Source organism: Rhynchophorus ferrugineus, unplaced genomic scaffold (assembly GCF_030347505.1).
Source record: "Rhynchophorus ferrugineus isolate W39M unplaced genomic scaffold, kcgeb_rfMv2 rfM4, whole genome shotgun sequence".
In the NCBI taxonomy this organism is placed as follows: domain Eukaryota; kingdom Metazoa; phylum Arthropoda; class Insecta; order Coleoptera; family Curculionidae; genus Rhynchophorus; species Rhynchophorus ferrugineus.
In genome coordinates, this window is record NW_027472583.1 from 9,777,286 (window position 1) to 9,790,855 (window position 13,570).

Consider the following 13,570-nt stretch of genomic DNA (forward strand, 5'->3'; position numbering starts at 1 on the left):
TTAATGTAATTCGAATATGAAGCGTGCAAAATCCGACCAGGAAAATCATCCCACCATTAACCAGGCTGGATACGACCGGATGTCTTCTGAAATGATCTCTAGGCTAGTCACTCGTCAGTCGGTAGGCTTTATAACGAGGACCGTAATTCAAAGTCCCCGTTGCAATTGATCCAGTCCAGATAAAATCTAGTTGTTAAAAAATGTACTCAATGATGTTCTAGTTAGTTTAATAATACTTTGGTTAGAACATTGATCAAATCATCTAGGCTAGACGGCGGACCCCGGGGCCTGAAGCGTTGCTAATTTTCAATCATTGTTTCTTTATTTCTATTTTTCTTCCTACGGGTACTGCACGTTTACAATAGGCCTTGTAATACTAAATAAATTGACTGCGTAATTTGATTGAGTAAATATCTAACACTAAAAGAGGAAAGTAAAATATTTGAATGAAAACATTGAACCGACCTCAAAAAATAAATAAAGAACTCACTAAAATGTAAAAAATAACCAAACTTAGATTTTTAACACAACAAAAACATTTTAATATAATAAAATGTAATATGTACATAATAATCATTATACCTTATTAAACCTATATATTACACGTATTTTATATTCTACTATATACTCATAACTTAGCTTAATATCTATCTAGACCTACTTATCTATTTACAATTTGTATTATGTGTTACCCTTAACTATATTCTTCGGTCAGCAATTAACGATAATCCTTTTTAACTATTATTTTATTGTTGTTCATTAATTATTTATTCATCATTTATCAACATGCAAATTCTATATACGACTGAAATTACAAATGAAAGATTATATCTTAGCCAGGGAGAATGTCATTGTAACGTTACAATGGAGGAAAATAAAAGGCTCATTAAATACAGTTGACACGCGTCCAACAAGCCGAATATGGTTTTCGAAAACAATTTGCCATTGTGTCCGAAAGAAAAGGCATTTACAACCAGTATGTAATTCTCGCTTTGTATGGGATTGTCGAGTTGCTGTTACGGGCGTTTCATTACGTAAAACAATATTGGTTTCTCATAATCGAATTATTTTGTATTATTATTTCCGTTAGCAATTTTATAAACTATATTAAAATTAATTATGGAAAAACGAATTTAAATTTAGCGAATCGACACGAATTTTCAGCAACATTTTAGGTAAAAAAGAAATCAATAATATTTCAGTGGTCATATTCGGTATTGGAATTCATTTGTCCCGGATTTTGTTCTTTAAATAAAATATTTTGAACTATTGTCGTCCGTATCGGAGTCTAGTTTATTAGCTGACGCAGTCGTTATTGATTCTATCTTCATACTTTAATCAGGTTGTTCTCTTTAAGCAAGTGCTTGTCAGAGCTGAAAAATTAACTGATACTTGACTTTAAATAATTAAAAAGCAGAGGGAATATAGTATGCCAGATGGGGATCGCCATACAGCAATTGTTTTTGTTCGGGTTATTTTGGTGTTTGTGAGTGTCAAAACCCTTTCGATATTTTCACTTAAAATAGCGTTGTGGAATATCCAAAATCTAAATTTTATACATCTGAATACCATGGCCACTGTTCAGCCAAAGCTGACTGAAACGTGTGTCCATATCTTATATATCATTGATCTTTTTTATCTGTGTACTTATCATCACCCAATTTTTTCTTTCCTTTAATTTTAGTGTTGGGGTTAGAGAACACCTGTGGCATCTTCTGGTGTGATTTGAATATAATTTTGATATTATATTTCTTTACTACTCTTCCAATGTGGTATATTTTTCTTTAAAAAAAAACAAGAACACTGCTAATAAAACTTTTTCGCTCGTATCTTCTTATGTGTCCCTTTATTTAACAGCTAAATATTAAATATTTTTGCCCATATACAGTAGCTTTCTATTTATATTCCGCAAGTTTTACCCATTTTGAGAAGCAAAATATTTAAGGTGATACATTTCTATCTGCTATCCTTATCTTGTCGATAAGACAATTTCCAATGATATATATTCTTCAATCCATTCATTATTCAAAAATAATGAAAAATAATGCATTATTTTTCCAATAATGGAAAAATCCATTCTCGAATTTGGAACTTCGAGAATTCCAAAAATTTTCATTGAAAAATTCCTGCTATTCTTCAATGAATTCACTTTGTTTCTCTCTGGGTTGTTCCTTGTCTTATATTGTTCCATTATTTACTATTTAACTAAAATGTGTTTATACGATATACACAGTAATGTTGTACGATCGTATGTACTTGTTGGAAGAATCTGCAAGGTATCTCCATTTTTTTTGGTATCTTTTCAGCATCTCTTTGATGTCCTGGTGTAATAATTCACTTTGCTCTCCCCTTACATCGCCCAAATATTCTAAAAATTGGTGGGAATGAAGAGAATGTACTTCCAGATTCAAGCACCCTAAAACTTGAAATGGAAGCATAAATCCCGTCATTATAAAGCAGAATTGCATTAAATCTTCTTTTATTGGATCTTAAATGCATTTCAATGATCCCGATACCCATGAAATTGTTTCCATAATATTTTCTCTTTAAGCATACCGAAATACATTGAAATGAATTGAAAATATTCAATCAGTTTTTTTGATGCAGACCTCTGCAGTACATTGCTATTGTTTTGCAAAAAAAACTTATTTACACGCCCTATACATAACAAGCTCGGTATTTTTTTCCAATTTATTATTCCTGATCAATATATTGAATATTCTAAAGCTAATATACATAATGGAATATAGATCGATACCGAATAGCAGCAGCAACTTGTTCTAATCCAGAACTTTTCCTGCATATTAACACGCAGCGAACCAGGTAGTTGTGCCATTCGATATGGGAATTAATTTTAACTGTCATTGAGCCATTCGAACGAAGGCAATTGTGTTTGACTTTTTTCGTATTGACATAGGACGTGGTGGGGGGAGGTGGACGGGGCGGTAGGTGTTCGTATGATACGGTGTATCGATCTCGATTTATGTCGTTCGGAGCCCGAGCCTGGAGATAATGAGAGATTGACACTGGAAAAATCAAAATGAAAACTGTAAGTAGACTTTTATGAGTTCGTCGTTTTATGGCGTTATAAAATCTGTCGGATTTATGGGATTCTTTCGTGGTAGTAATTGTCCTTGGCACTGGCACAAATGTTATTATCGCCTCTGGCGTTAAAACTAACTTTCAGGGCACTCACTTCGAGCATCCAAATATCGTACGTATGATACTTGTAATAAATCGTTGTCCTTACGTCAAGTATCGATTCCGTTTCATTGTTCGAACATAAATATGATTTTTAATTGATTAAAATATTTGGGTAAAAAATATGTTCACTACAAATTGCTATTTAAAATTTATTTAAAGTTATTAACGGAAATAGCTTTATTGTTTTTTAAAGTTATCTCCGTGATGATTTATACACTTTTGTAGGTACTTGAACTAATCGTTATAAATTTTTTCTCACTTAGATATCTCCAACACGTGATTTCTTCGGTCGTCAAAAAACTTTAGCTACCAAATTTATTCCATGATAATTCAATATATGGGTATAAAATTTATAAAAAAAAATAGTTATTTAGTGCCAAAATCACAGCTGTTCGCAGGATGAGCGGTGTGAAATTTAACTTTATAGGCAATTTCGGAGAAAGGTTTCGCCATGTCCAATATCCAGATGTCACTACTTTGAACCTATTACTTATTTTAATCGCTAAGCTCGAAGCCGAGAAGACATTTCGTTGGATCATTTCCTTTCTATGATCCGTTTCTTATTTATTTGTTTTGGACGCCATTTTCATTGTGTCTTACATTGAGAAGAGTGTGTTTATATAATGCATTCTTGGATCTAGGTGTTGTGTACCCGTCTATAAAGATCGTAAAGAAATGCAGCATGATATTCCTCGGAAGAACTATCCGGCTGTCTTTGAAATATTAGTTGATAACATTAAAGATCCAAAATTGACTGGACTAAGTATGAAGAAAATATATGTATCAATTAAAAATGTAATAACTACTTTGTGGGCTTCATTTTATATATATTGAGTATTGTATATAATTATCAGTTTTTTTATTTTTATATTTCCATAGAATTTTATTTAATAAATCTATTTCAGAAATTATGTTGTTTTTTTTAATATCATTGACAATGAAATATGACGTCAGATAATGCCCTGCTTGCCTGCATGGCAAACATTATCAAAGAACTAATCAAATTACAGGAACCTGTAATGGAGATTTAAACTGACCAATCCAATTACTTGAATGGGCGATTATAACCCCATCTAGATATTGGACGTAACGAAACTTTTCTCTAGAGACCTGTATTGAGTTTTCTCTCTATTACCATATGATTCGACCTTTTTGTCAATCAAAGAGGTAATTGTTCCAGCCATCGTGTGAGAGCTTGCATTGTCATGATGAAAAATTTTAATTTCATATTTCACGAAGCACTGCTGATAACGCGCACAATAAACTTGCTACTGCCTATCTTTACTGTTAGATGTCTGACTGCTCTCTAAAATCAAAGGACTGCTTTTGAGACATTGTTTGAGTCTTCCGTTAGGGACAAAAAAAGAGTTAAAGACTATTTTCGTCCGCCAAATGTTTTTGGTTTTGCTAAATGAGAATTCAGTTTTTTTCGTAACAAATTTGACATTTCACCAGAAACCTAGTAAAGGTGCTTAGTTTTTGTCCCAGAAAATGTTAAAAAATTCCGTTTCTATTACGTAAAATTTTCTTTTGTGCAACATATTTACTCAGCGTTCAACAATAGAAGTACGTTTTTTCCGTCGAAAGATGTTCATGATAAAGGTAATTTTTGACAGTGATGATGGTGATACTCTACCCACAGCAAGTATTTTTACTTTTTATAAATTATTAAAGAAAGTGTGATGTCCAGTTAAACAACCGAGTGCTGATTAAGTCAAATCATTTGAAAATATAAAGTCCAAAATTTATCGAGTGATAATCAGAAATCATAAACTTATCATTTAGGTCTATTCAGTTGATTTTGAAAACGTTTTGCCCCAAACGCCTTTTTCTCCCATTTTATATTATAAATACAAACAGTTTTTCCAAAAAAGTATTCGTATACCTGAAACATGATTGCAAAATATAAGACGTGGGCTTACATATAATATCCAGAAAATTGCGACAAAGCAAATGAATATGTACAATTTTTCTGATTTTTCACATTATAAATTCTTTCTGAAAGATGTTCTTTTCATTTAAATACCAGATACTTTGAGGTTTAGATCCTTTCCAGTTTTTTTTTCGCTAAAGGAAGCACGTTATTTACAATGGACAGTTAAAATGTGTTAATTTAAAGTACTGAAGGGTACCGTTCCAAAGGAACAGTTTTTCCTTTGAGCTGGAATATTTATTGAGCTATATTGGAAATCAGCAAAGTGTTGCTCTGCGAGCGCATTCCACATTGATGCGAAAAGTATGAGACGATGAGCATGATTCGCTGTATGAGACGATACAATTCATGTGGCATCAATTTTTCATCTCTTGGATCTCTCCCGTCGTTTATAATGGTTAACAAACCGGGTTTCGACAAACATTCAACATTGCTGCCAATGGTTTTTGAGTTTGAATTGATTTGTTTTTAGCCAGTGAAATATGTTTACACAAAAACCGGAAAATAATTACCAAAACTTGCATACAATACAGTTGAAATGCATCTTGCCATACCATATTGATTCTTCGCAGCTTATTTATAAAATATTCAACTCAAATCATAACCGTAGCCATCCTATTCGCCAAATTTAGTTTCGTCTAATATCTGGCTCATAAACTCAAAAAATACTTCGAAGATATAACGAACGGGACCCGAAGAAAGTCATGAAAGTTTTTCTAGAAGTAGGATTCAACAACTGGAAAATAGTTTTAGATAAATGTATTGCGTAAATAAATGACCTATTTTAGGTTTATTTCTTACTCTTGCTGATAGCTCCAGAAACAAGAAACCGAACGAAAAATACAAAACGAAAAGAATATAGAAAAAAAAACAAATTCAAGGAAACTCTTTAATATATAATGAACTTATCTGTCTAGCAAAAAAAAAACGAACTATAAAAAGTAATGTTTTATGTTTTTTTCCTGCGAATCAGACTGGCGACAGAATATTGGAGGTGAGTGGTATCGATCTGAGAGAAGCGACCCACGATAAGGCCGTAGAAGCCATAAGGAGTGCCTCAAATCCTGTTGTGTTCCTCGTACAGTCTCTAATTCCCTGGGTAAGTATATTTGATTCCGCTTTTTTTTTCCTATCCTACCGCCCCGACCACCCTGCCCCCTGCCACCGTCGCCACAACTTCCTACCCCTAGGACGGCGAAGGGAAAGGGGTGCGCGTTCTGCGTCCCCACGTCCCTTGTCGTCGTACACCTTTGTTTCCTCGCTCCTCGTTATTTGCCGAGGAGAAGAGTTTCAAATAAAGATAACAAGGGAAAAACAAACCCGAGTTTCGGCAGTGCGTTCGAGATTTAAACGCCCGATTTGACGAAACACATGAACCGATAATATTTTATAATGAGTGAGGCTGTAATATTTTGTCTTGTTACCGAGAAAAAAAAGCAAGCGACCCGAGCTTCGGAATACAGAACAAAATCGTTACCGTTCGTGAAAGGAGCATTTTTTTTTTGATAATATAAGGATTCTCTTCTGTATCTAATTTATTTGTTAAAAAATATCTCCAAACTTACCAAATGTAAATGAAATTCTTCGTTTTTCCTCCCTCTTGCTACCTCCTTTGTTTAGATTAATGTTGGCAAAATCCCCGGCCTACCATAGTTTTTTTTATTCAACACAATTGCCTTCAAGAGTGATACACTGATTATAGCGACCCTCCAACATTTCTATATCATTTTTGTAGTACGATTTGTTCTTTGCTTCAAAATAGGCCTCAGCCTCGGCGATCACCTCTTCATTCGACGGAAATTTCTTCCCAGCGAGTATTATTTTGAGATCTGCGAACAGAAAATAATCGCTGGAGGCCAGATCACGGTGGATGAGGAAGCAATTCGAATCCCAGTTCATGCGTTTCCACTGACTTGTGACACAGTGTATTGTCTTGGTGAAGTTTTTCGGCGATTTCGTCCTTCAAACGGCCCAATAACGCTATGTAATTTACAATTATTTTCATAATAACAAAAGTTACTTCACTCAACTGCTATAATTCGCAAACCAATGATCAGCTGTCTAATTTATGCACGCACCTTTTGATGGTTAGGGCCAACTAAAAAACATATGGATTTAATTCAAGTAGCGCCATCTATGTGTCAAGCCGGGGACTTTTCAATTGAAAAGATAAATCATTTGATAAGAAAATATAAGGATTTTATTCTGTTACTAATTTATTTGGTGAAAAATATAACCAAAATTATCAAATGTAGAAGAAATACCTCACTTTTCATAGCTCTTGTTATGTCTGTTCTTTTTATTAATGTCCACTACCTCATTATAATGATATTATATCACCGTTTTTATTCTTATTCTTTTATGCTTGGTATAATCTTAATTTACAAATTAACTTATTACTCTTGTTTTGTTGTCCTTGCATTAACAAGTAAGCAAGAATACCGAATAAACACTAATTTAGCTAAAATTAACAAAGGCAACTATATATTCCTTTTAAAATAAGAGTGAACTTAGGTCATCTAAATTTAATACGTCACAATATCACTATGACATAATTTTGACTCTCAGTTTATTTTGACTTTAATATATAACAAAATTTTAATGAAAATATATATTACATAAAAATAAATATTTTTAATATTATGGTACATTTAACGTATAAATAAGAAAAACGTACCAAAACATCGTCGTTATTACTCACGATTCCTCTGCTGTTGACCAGTTTTCTATTTTCAATCCGCCTGGCAGGTGTCGATAAATATCTTCTTTTGTCTTGTTTTACGCTTTATTGTTCATTTTAACACAAAATATACTACCAAAAAAATACGAATTGAAATAATTGAACGCGTAATTTAGAATAGCAAGTTGTTATGACGTTTTTTAGCATCTTTAAGACGTATTTTTGAGAAAGTATAATAAATGTATACAAGAAAAACCTATTAATACTTTCCAAGCGCGCTAAAAATCGTTTCGAAAAATAAGCTAAAAAGGTTGTCTATTGAATTTTCCGCTATTAAATAATGGAATTAAAAATATAAAATGAATCCCGAATGGTATAGACCCTTAATCCGATTTTGGACAACAGCATTTCCTATATATTGTTTTATTTTAAAATAAGTAAATAATTACTATATTTCTAATGGACAATTATTTCTCTCCTTCTCGGTCCCTCTCTCTCTCTCCTTCTCGCCGCATCCCCCCCCCCCCCCACTCCCTTCATCGGATGACATTTATCGGATTATTGTTTTTCTATTAAATGTATTTTTTCAGTCCAACACCGATATCGAAAATAACATCAACAACGAACATAATAGTCCATCTCCACCATCCACATCTTCAAAAAACGTCTTGATATCGAACCAGACTCATCTACACAATCACGATGACAACGATAATATCAAACAACCCAGTCCGACGGAAAAACCGGCTGCGCCCGAACCGCCTCCTCCAAGTGTCCGAAAGGATTCGAACGTTCAAGATATCCCACCTACGCCAATTCGCGAAACAGTTGATAAGGAACCCATCGTATCTCCCGTCAAGTCACCGACACTGAACACGGTCGTCACTATTGATGTATCGCGTGAAACCAACAAAAGTCCTATTATTCTGGATGAATCTGGCAGCGATGATGAGGAAATGGATACCATACAGCTGGAGGGACGGACGGTGTCAGCAAAAGGCCAACAGGTAAGAATGTGAAATGCTAATACCGTGATAAAAAAATAGTGAAACGTAAAACTCGTTCGTTATGAACTCCTTCCATCTGGACAAATTGTTAATTGTTAACTTATATTCTTAATATCATTCTGATCTAGCTCCGTGAGACATTTGACTATTTCCCAAACTGGAGACCCTTTCACATATTGAACTCAACAATTATATAAATAAATAATCACTTGGGAAATAGCGTATGAATTCTCTATCTATAGAATAACCCTTTGAACACCAATTGCTAATCGGACGGGACAAAGTCCGGGCTATAGATGGATACTACCCTTTGGTTATTGACAGTAGAGAGTCGAAGTAATAGTGTGAGCATTTTCGAACAGCTTATGATGAACAATTACTTTACAATCCCATCAAAAAATTATCACCATCTTCAGTGGCGTCAACTATTTGTGAAGCTTCTTCGAGCTTCGGCCACAATATTTTCTTAACGTCTGACTAAGTAAACGAATTACATTACCTATAGAACTAATATTTATGACACTACCTTTAGAACTGTCTATATATGTCTTGAATATTATATGTACTGTTCCATCTCAAACGCGCTATAGAATGCCTTCATTAGCTAAATGTTGCTAAAGGCGCTCGATTGTAAAGCCCCCTATTAGGAAACATTTAACCTACATATTGAAGTGATGTATAAAGTAGAAACAATGTTTGCCATTTCAGATTGACCGAGCGAGTGCCGCCAACATCAGAAGGAGTAAAGAAGAAATAGAGGCAGATAAAGAAGAGGAAGACGATTTTGGGTACACAACAAGTAAGTGATTACTAATATTTTTTACCTGGTCTAATAATTGTATTAGGTTTAATAAAAATATATCGCGACTTTTAGCAATATTTTATGTTTTATTTGAAATATAAATGACGATGACAAATATAGTCATAAAATTGATGAAATTTATACAAAAATATAACAAACATATTGAATTAAAGTAAACAACATATTTAAGTGATATAAAAACAATATAAATAAAATGTTTATGAAATTAGAGCGTGTAACTAGAATTGTTCGTTAGTAAATAGTCATTCGTATAATTGAAATATCGAGAAAATGAGTAAGTAATATGTTATATGTGAATTAATCCTTTTTGCCAGCGGATTTATATTAGGTGCTTGGATGTATTTAATCATTTTTTAAAGAGTATTTATTGAGAATAATTGGTACAATATATATTAATCAAAATATTTTTTCTACAATCTTTATTACTTTTTAATAACTATTCGTATCATAATGGTAACATGGCGATACCACGTTGAAAGAGGTTGTTAGTTTGGCAGCAACGCAATCGTAGATTCAGAAGGGGTGGTGTGTCAAAACCTTTTATTGTAACCTTACACTTTTAGTGTAACCTTCACAATTCTTGAAGTGCATGACCAAGCGTTAAGATGCAAGAGGAGAACTTTGGTGTGTTACTTGGTACTTCTTCGTTACCACTAAAATTTGCAGAAAAAACTTTTAAACATTTAAAATTAGTTCTAGTGCGACGATATACTATATCTCCAACACTATCTCAAGCAACAAAAACAGACATCAGATATCAAATTAAATTAAAAGCGAATTTTCGAAATTCTAAATATCTTGTAAATAAAGAGGAAAGACGACTCTTATTATTCTCGAATTTTGTTAAGCTTTATTGGGATGAAATTTTCGCATATGTCGGGTTTTTCTTTCACAGTTGTATATACCTTCCGATAAAGACACTTCATATTCTTAACCTTTTTATCTAAACTTGCCATAATTCGGCAATAGTTCCAACAATACGGGAATAACCAAATATAACACGGCTTAAAATTAAATAAATCGTTTAATAAAGTTTTATGATTTAGGTTTTTATCTCTTAAAATTTCCTGTCGGCATTTTGCGGCATCTGCAGTTGGTTTACATACAACAGAGACGAGAACTATTCTACTGTATAAAGAATTGACAGCGCGTCGGTCAGAGCCCTAAATTTTTCTATTTAAGCTTTAACCGTTCTACATTTCACGCCTCCAGGTGTCTCCGTTTTCCTCAAAAAGGGAGGCAACATTTTCGTTAAGCCGATTAATAACAGGTCAATTGAAAAGTCCCCCCCTGACACATAGATCGCGCTACTAGAATTAAATCCATACGTTCTTTACTAAGCACTAACCCTCAAAAGATGCGTGCATAAATTTGACGGCTGTCGGATCATTAGTTTCTGAATTATAGCATTTTGAGTAAAGCAACTTTTGTTATGTTGAAAAAATGGATAAAAAGTATTTTCGCGTGTTTATAAAATATTGCTTTTTGAAAGGAAAAAATACAGTTGAAGCAAAAACTTAGTTTGATTCCGAGTTTCCGTACACTGCCCCGGGAAAATCAACCATCAAGAAAACATTTAAAAAATCCACAAAATGATTTTGATGACCGTAAATTGAAATTGAATGAAATAGCAGACACTCTAAAGATATCAACTGACCGTGTATATCATATCACTCACGAATATTTGGGTATGAGAAAGCTCTGTGCTAAGTGGGTGTCGCGCGAACTCACCTTTTTCGTCAAAAACAACGACGCATTGATGATTCGGATTCAATTTGTGACAGTGAATGAAACATGGCTTCATCACTTTACTCCGAAGTTGAATCGACAGTCATCCGAGTGGACTGCACACGATGAACCCCCTCCAAAGCGTGAAAAAACGCAATAGTCGGCTGGCAAGATTATAGCGACTGTATTTTGGAATGCGCATGGAATAATTTTCATAGTGTTATTAGACCGCTTGAAGCACGAAATCGCCGAAAAACGGCCGCATTTGAAGAAAAAGAATGTGCTGGTTCACCAAGATAATGCACCGTGTCACAAGTCAGTGAAAACGATGGCGAAAATCTATGAATTGGACTTCGAATTGCTTTCTCACCACAGCGACTATTTCCTGTTCTCAGATCTCAAAGGAAAGCTCGCTGGGAAGAAATTTTCATCGAATGAAGAGGTGATCGCCGAAACGGTGACCTATTTTGAAGCAAAAGACAAATCGTACTACAAAAATGGTATCTAAAAGTTGGACGATCGCCATAATCAGTGCATCACCCTTGAAGGGAATTATATTGAATAAAAAAATAATTTTGCCAAAAAATGTGTTTTACTATGGTAGGCCGGGAACTTTTCAATTGACCTGTTATACAGAAAAACGATAGATACCGGAAATTAAAAGAAGGTTGAGAACCAAACGCCATCTGTAATATTTTAAGCAGATTTAATTAAAACGTCTCGGACATCATTTGTCCTTTCGAAACCCCCTCCTCCCTCCTGCATCACGCCCAACGAGTCCAATTTCTCAGCTAATCAACCGAGTCAATCTAAGCCTCGCCTCGACACTACCCGACTAGACAACCGAACTAAATTTTCCGCATTCATCCCCTACAAACACCCCCACGCCCGACGGTCCTTCTTCCCGACCACCTCGAACACCGACCTAGCAGGAAATAAATTTATAATGACGTAATTTAGACGAAACAACCTCATAATGAAACAAGATTATCCCCATCGTTGAGATTTGTTCTCTCTCTTTGAACGTCTGTTTTGGGTTTGGCCCTTCGGTGTGGTGCGGTGTGGCGGTGGAGCGGTAACGGTAACGGGAGAGCGAAAGAGGAAGAAAGAGACGGGGTCGTTCCGGGAGAATTTGTCGACAATAACGATATTCCCTATTAGATAAATTAAATGGGATCGATGGCGGAGATTAAAACGTGATGAGGGTGGTGTTTTTGTCGAAGTTTGAAGCTAGATGAAGAGATAATTGACAAAATGCCGAATGAGCACGGTGCACTGTTAACATATTATGTTATAATGAATAGGGCGGATTGGGTTTCGATTATTTAGGGATGTTATGGAACGTAATTTGTATAAAACCATGAATTGGACCACCACAATGGTAGAATATTAGTAGAAGCAGAATTAAATTTTATTAATATCATCTATTAGTCATAATTTTAATATAATAATATAAGGCTTAACAATAGCTTGCCAGCTCAATTGAAAAGTCCCTGGCCTACCATAGTCAAACACACTTTCTTGGCAAAATTAGTTTTGTTTATTCATCTGATTGTAGCAACCATCCAACTTTGCTCCAAAATAGGCCTCAATTTCACCTCTTCATTCGACGAACATTTCTTCCCGAGCATTATTTTGAGATCAGAGAACAGGAAATAGTCACTGGGGACCAGATCTGGAGAATATGGTAGATAAGGAAGCAATAAGAAGCCCAATTCATGAATTTTTACCGTCGTTTTTACTGACTTGTGACACGGTGCATTGTCTTGGTGAAGCAGCACTTTCTTTTTCTTCAAAATGCGGCCATTTTTCGGCGATGTCGTCCTTCAAACGATCTAATGACGCTATGTAATAGTCGCTGTTGATGGTCCTTCCTTTTTCAAGGTTGTCTATGAAAATTTAATGATATGATGTACACGTTTAGTTGATATCTTTAGAATGTCTGCTATATCATTCAATTTCAATTTACGGTCATTCAAAATCATTTTGTGGATTTTTTTAATGTTTTCGTTGGTAAGAACCTCTTTTGGGCGTCCACTACGTTCACCGTCTACGGTGCTCATTTCACCACGTCTAAACTTAGCGTACCAATCCTTGATGGTTGATTTTCCTGGGGCAGTATCCGACAGCTGTCAAGTTTATACACGCGTCTCTTGAGGGTTAGGGCTAACTAAAAAACAAATGGATTTAATTCT

General features: G+C 34.5%; 1 protein-coding gene across 8 annotated transcripts in view; it reads left to right on the forward strand.

Moving 5' to 3' along the window:
- LOC143195633 (multiple PDZ domain protein) overlaps positions 1 to 13,570 on the forward strand; it is a 197,867-nt gene that overhangs the window by 88,971 nt on the left and 95,326 nt on the right. For 7 of the 8 annotated variants that reach the window (XM_076402925.1, XM_076402926.1, XM_076402928.1 and 4 more), the window contains 3 exons: positions 6,111 to 6,236; positions 8,408 to 8,824; positions 9,533 to 9,623. In XM_076402925.1, coding sequence (XP_076259040.1) covers positions 6,111 to 6,236; positions 8,408 to 8,824; positions 9,533 to 9,623 — 634 coding nt within the window. The remainder of the gene's footprint in view (positions 1 to 6,110; positions 6,237 to 8,407; positions 8,825 to 9,532; positions 9,624 to 13,570) is intronic. The other variant, XM_076402930.1, reaches the window with a different exon arrangement.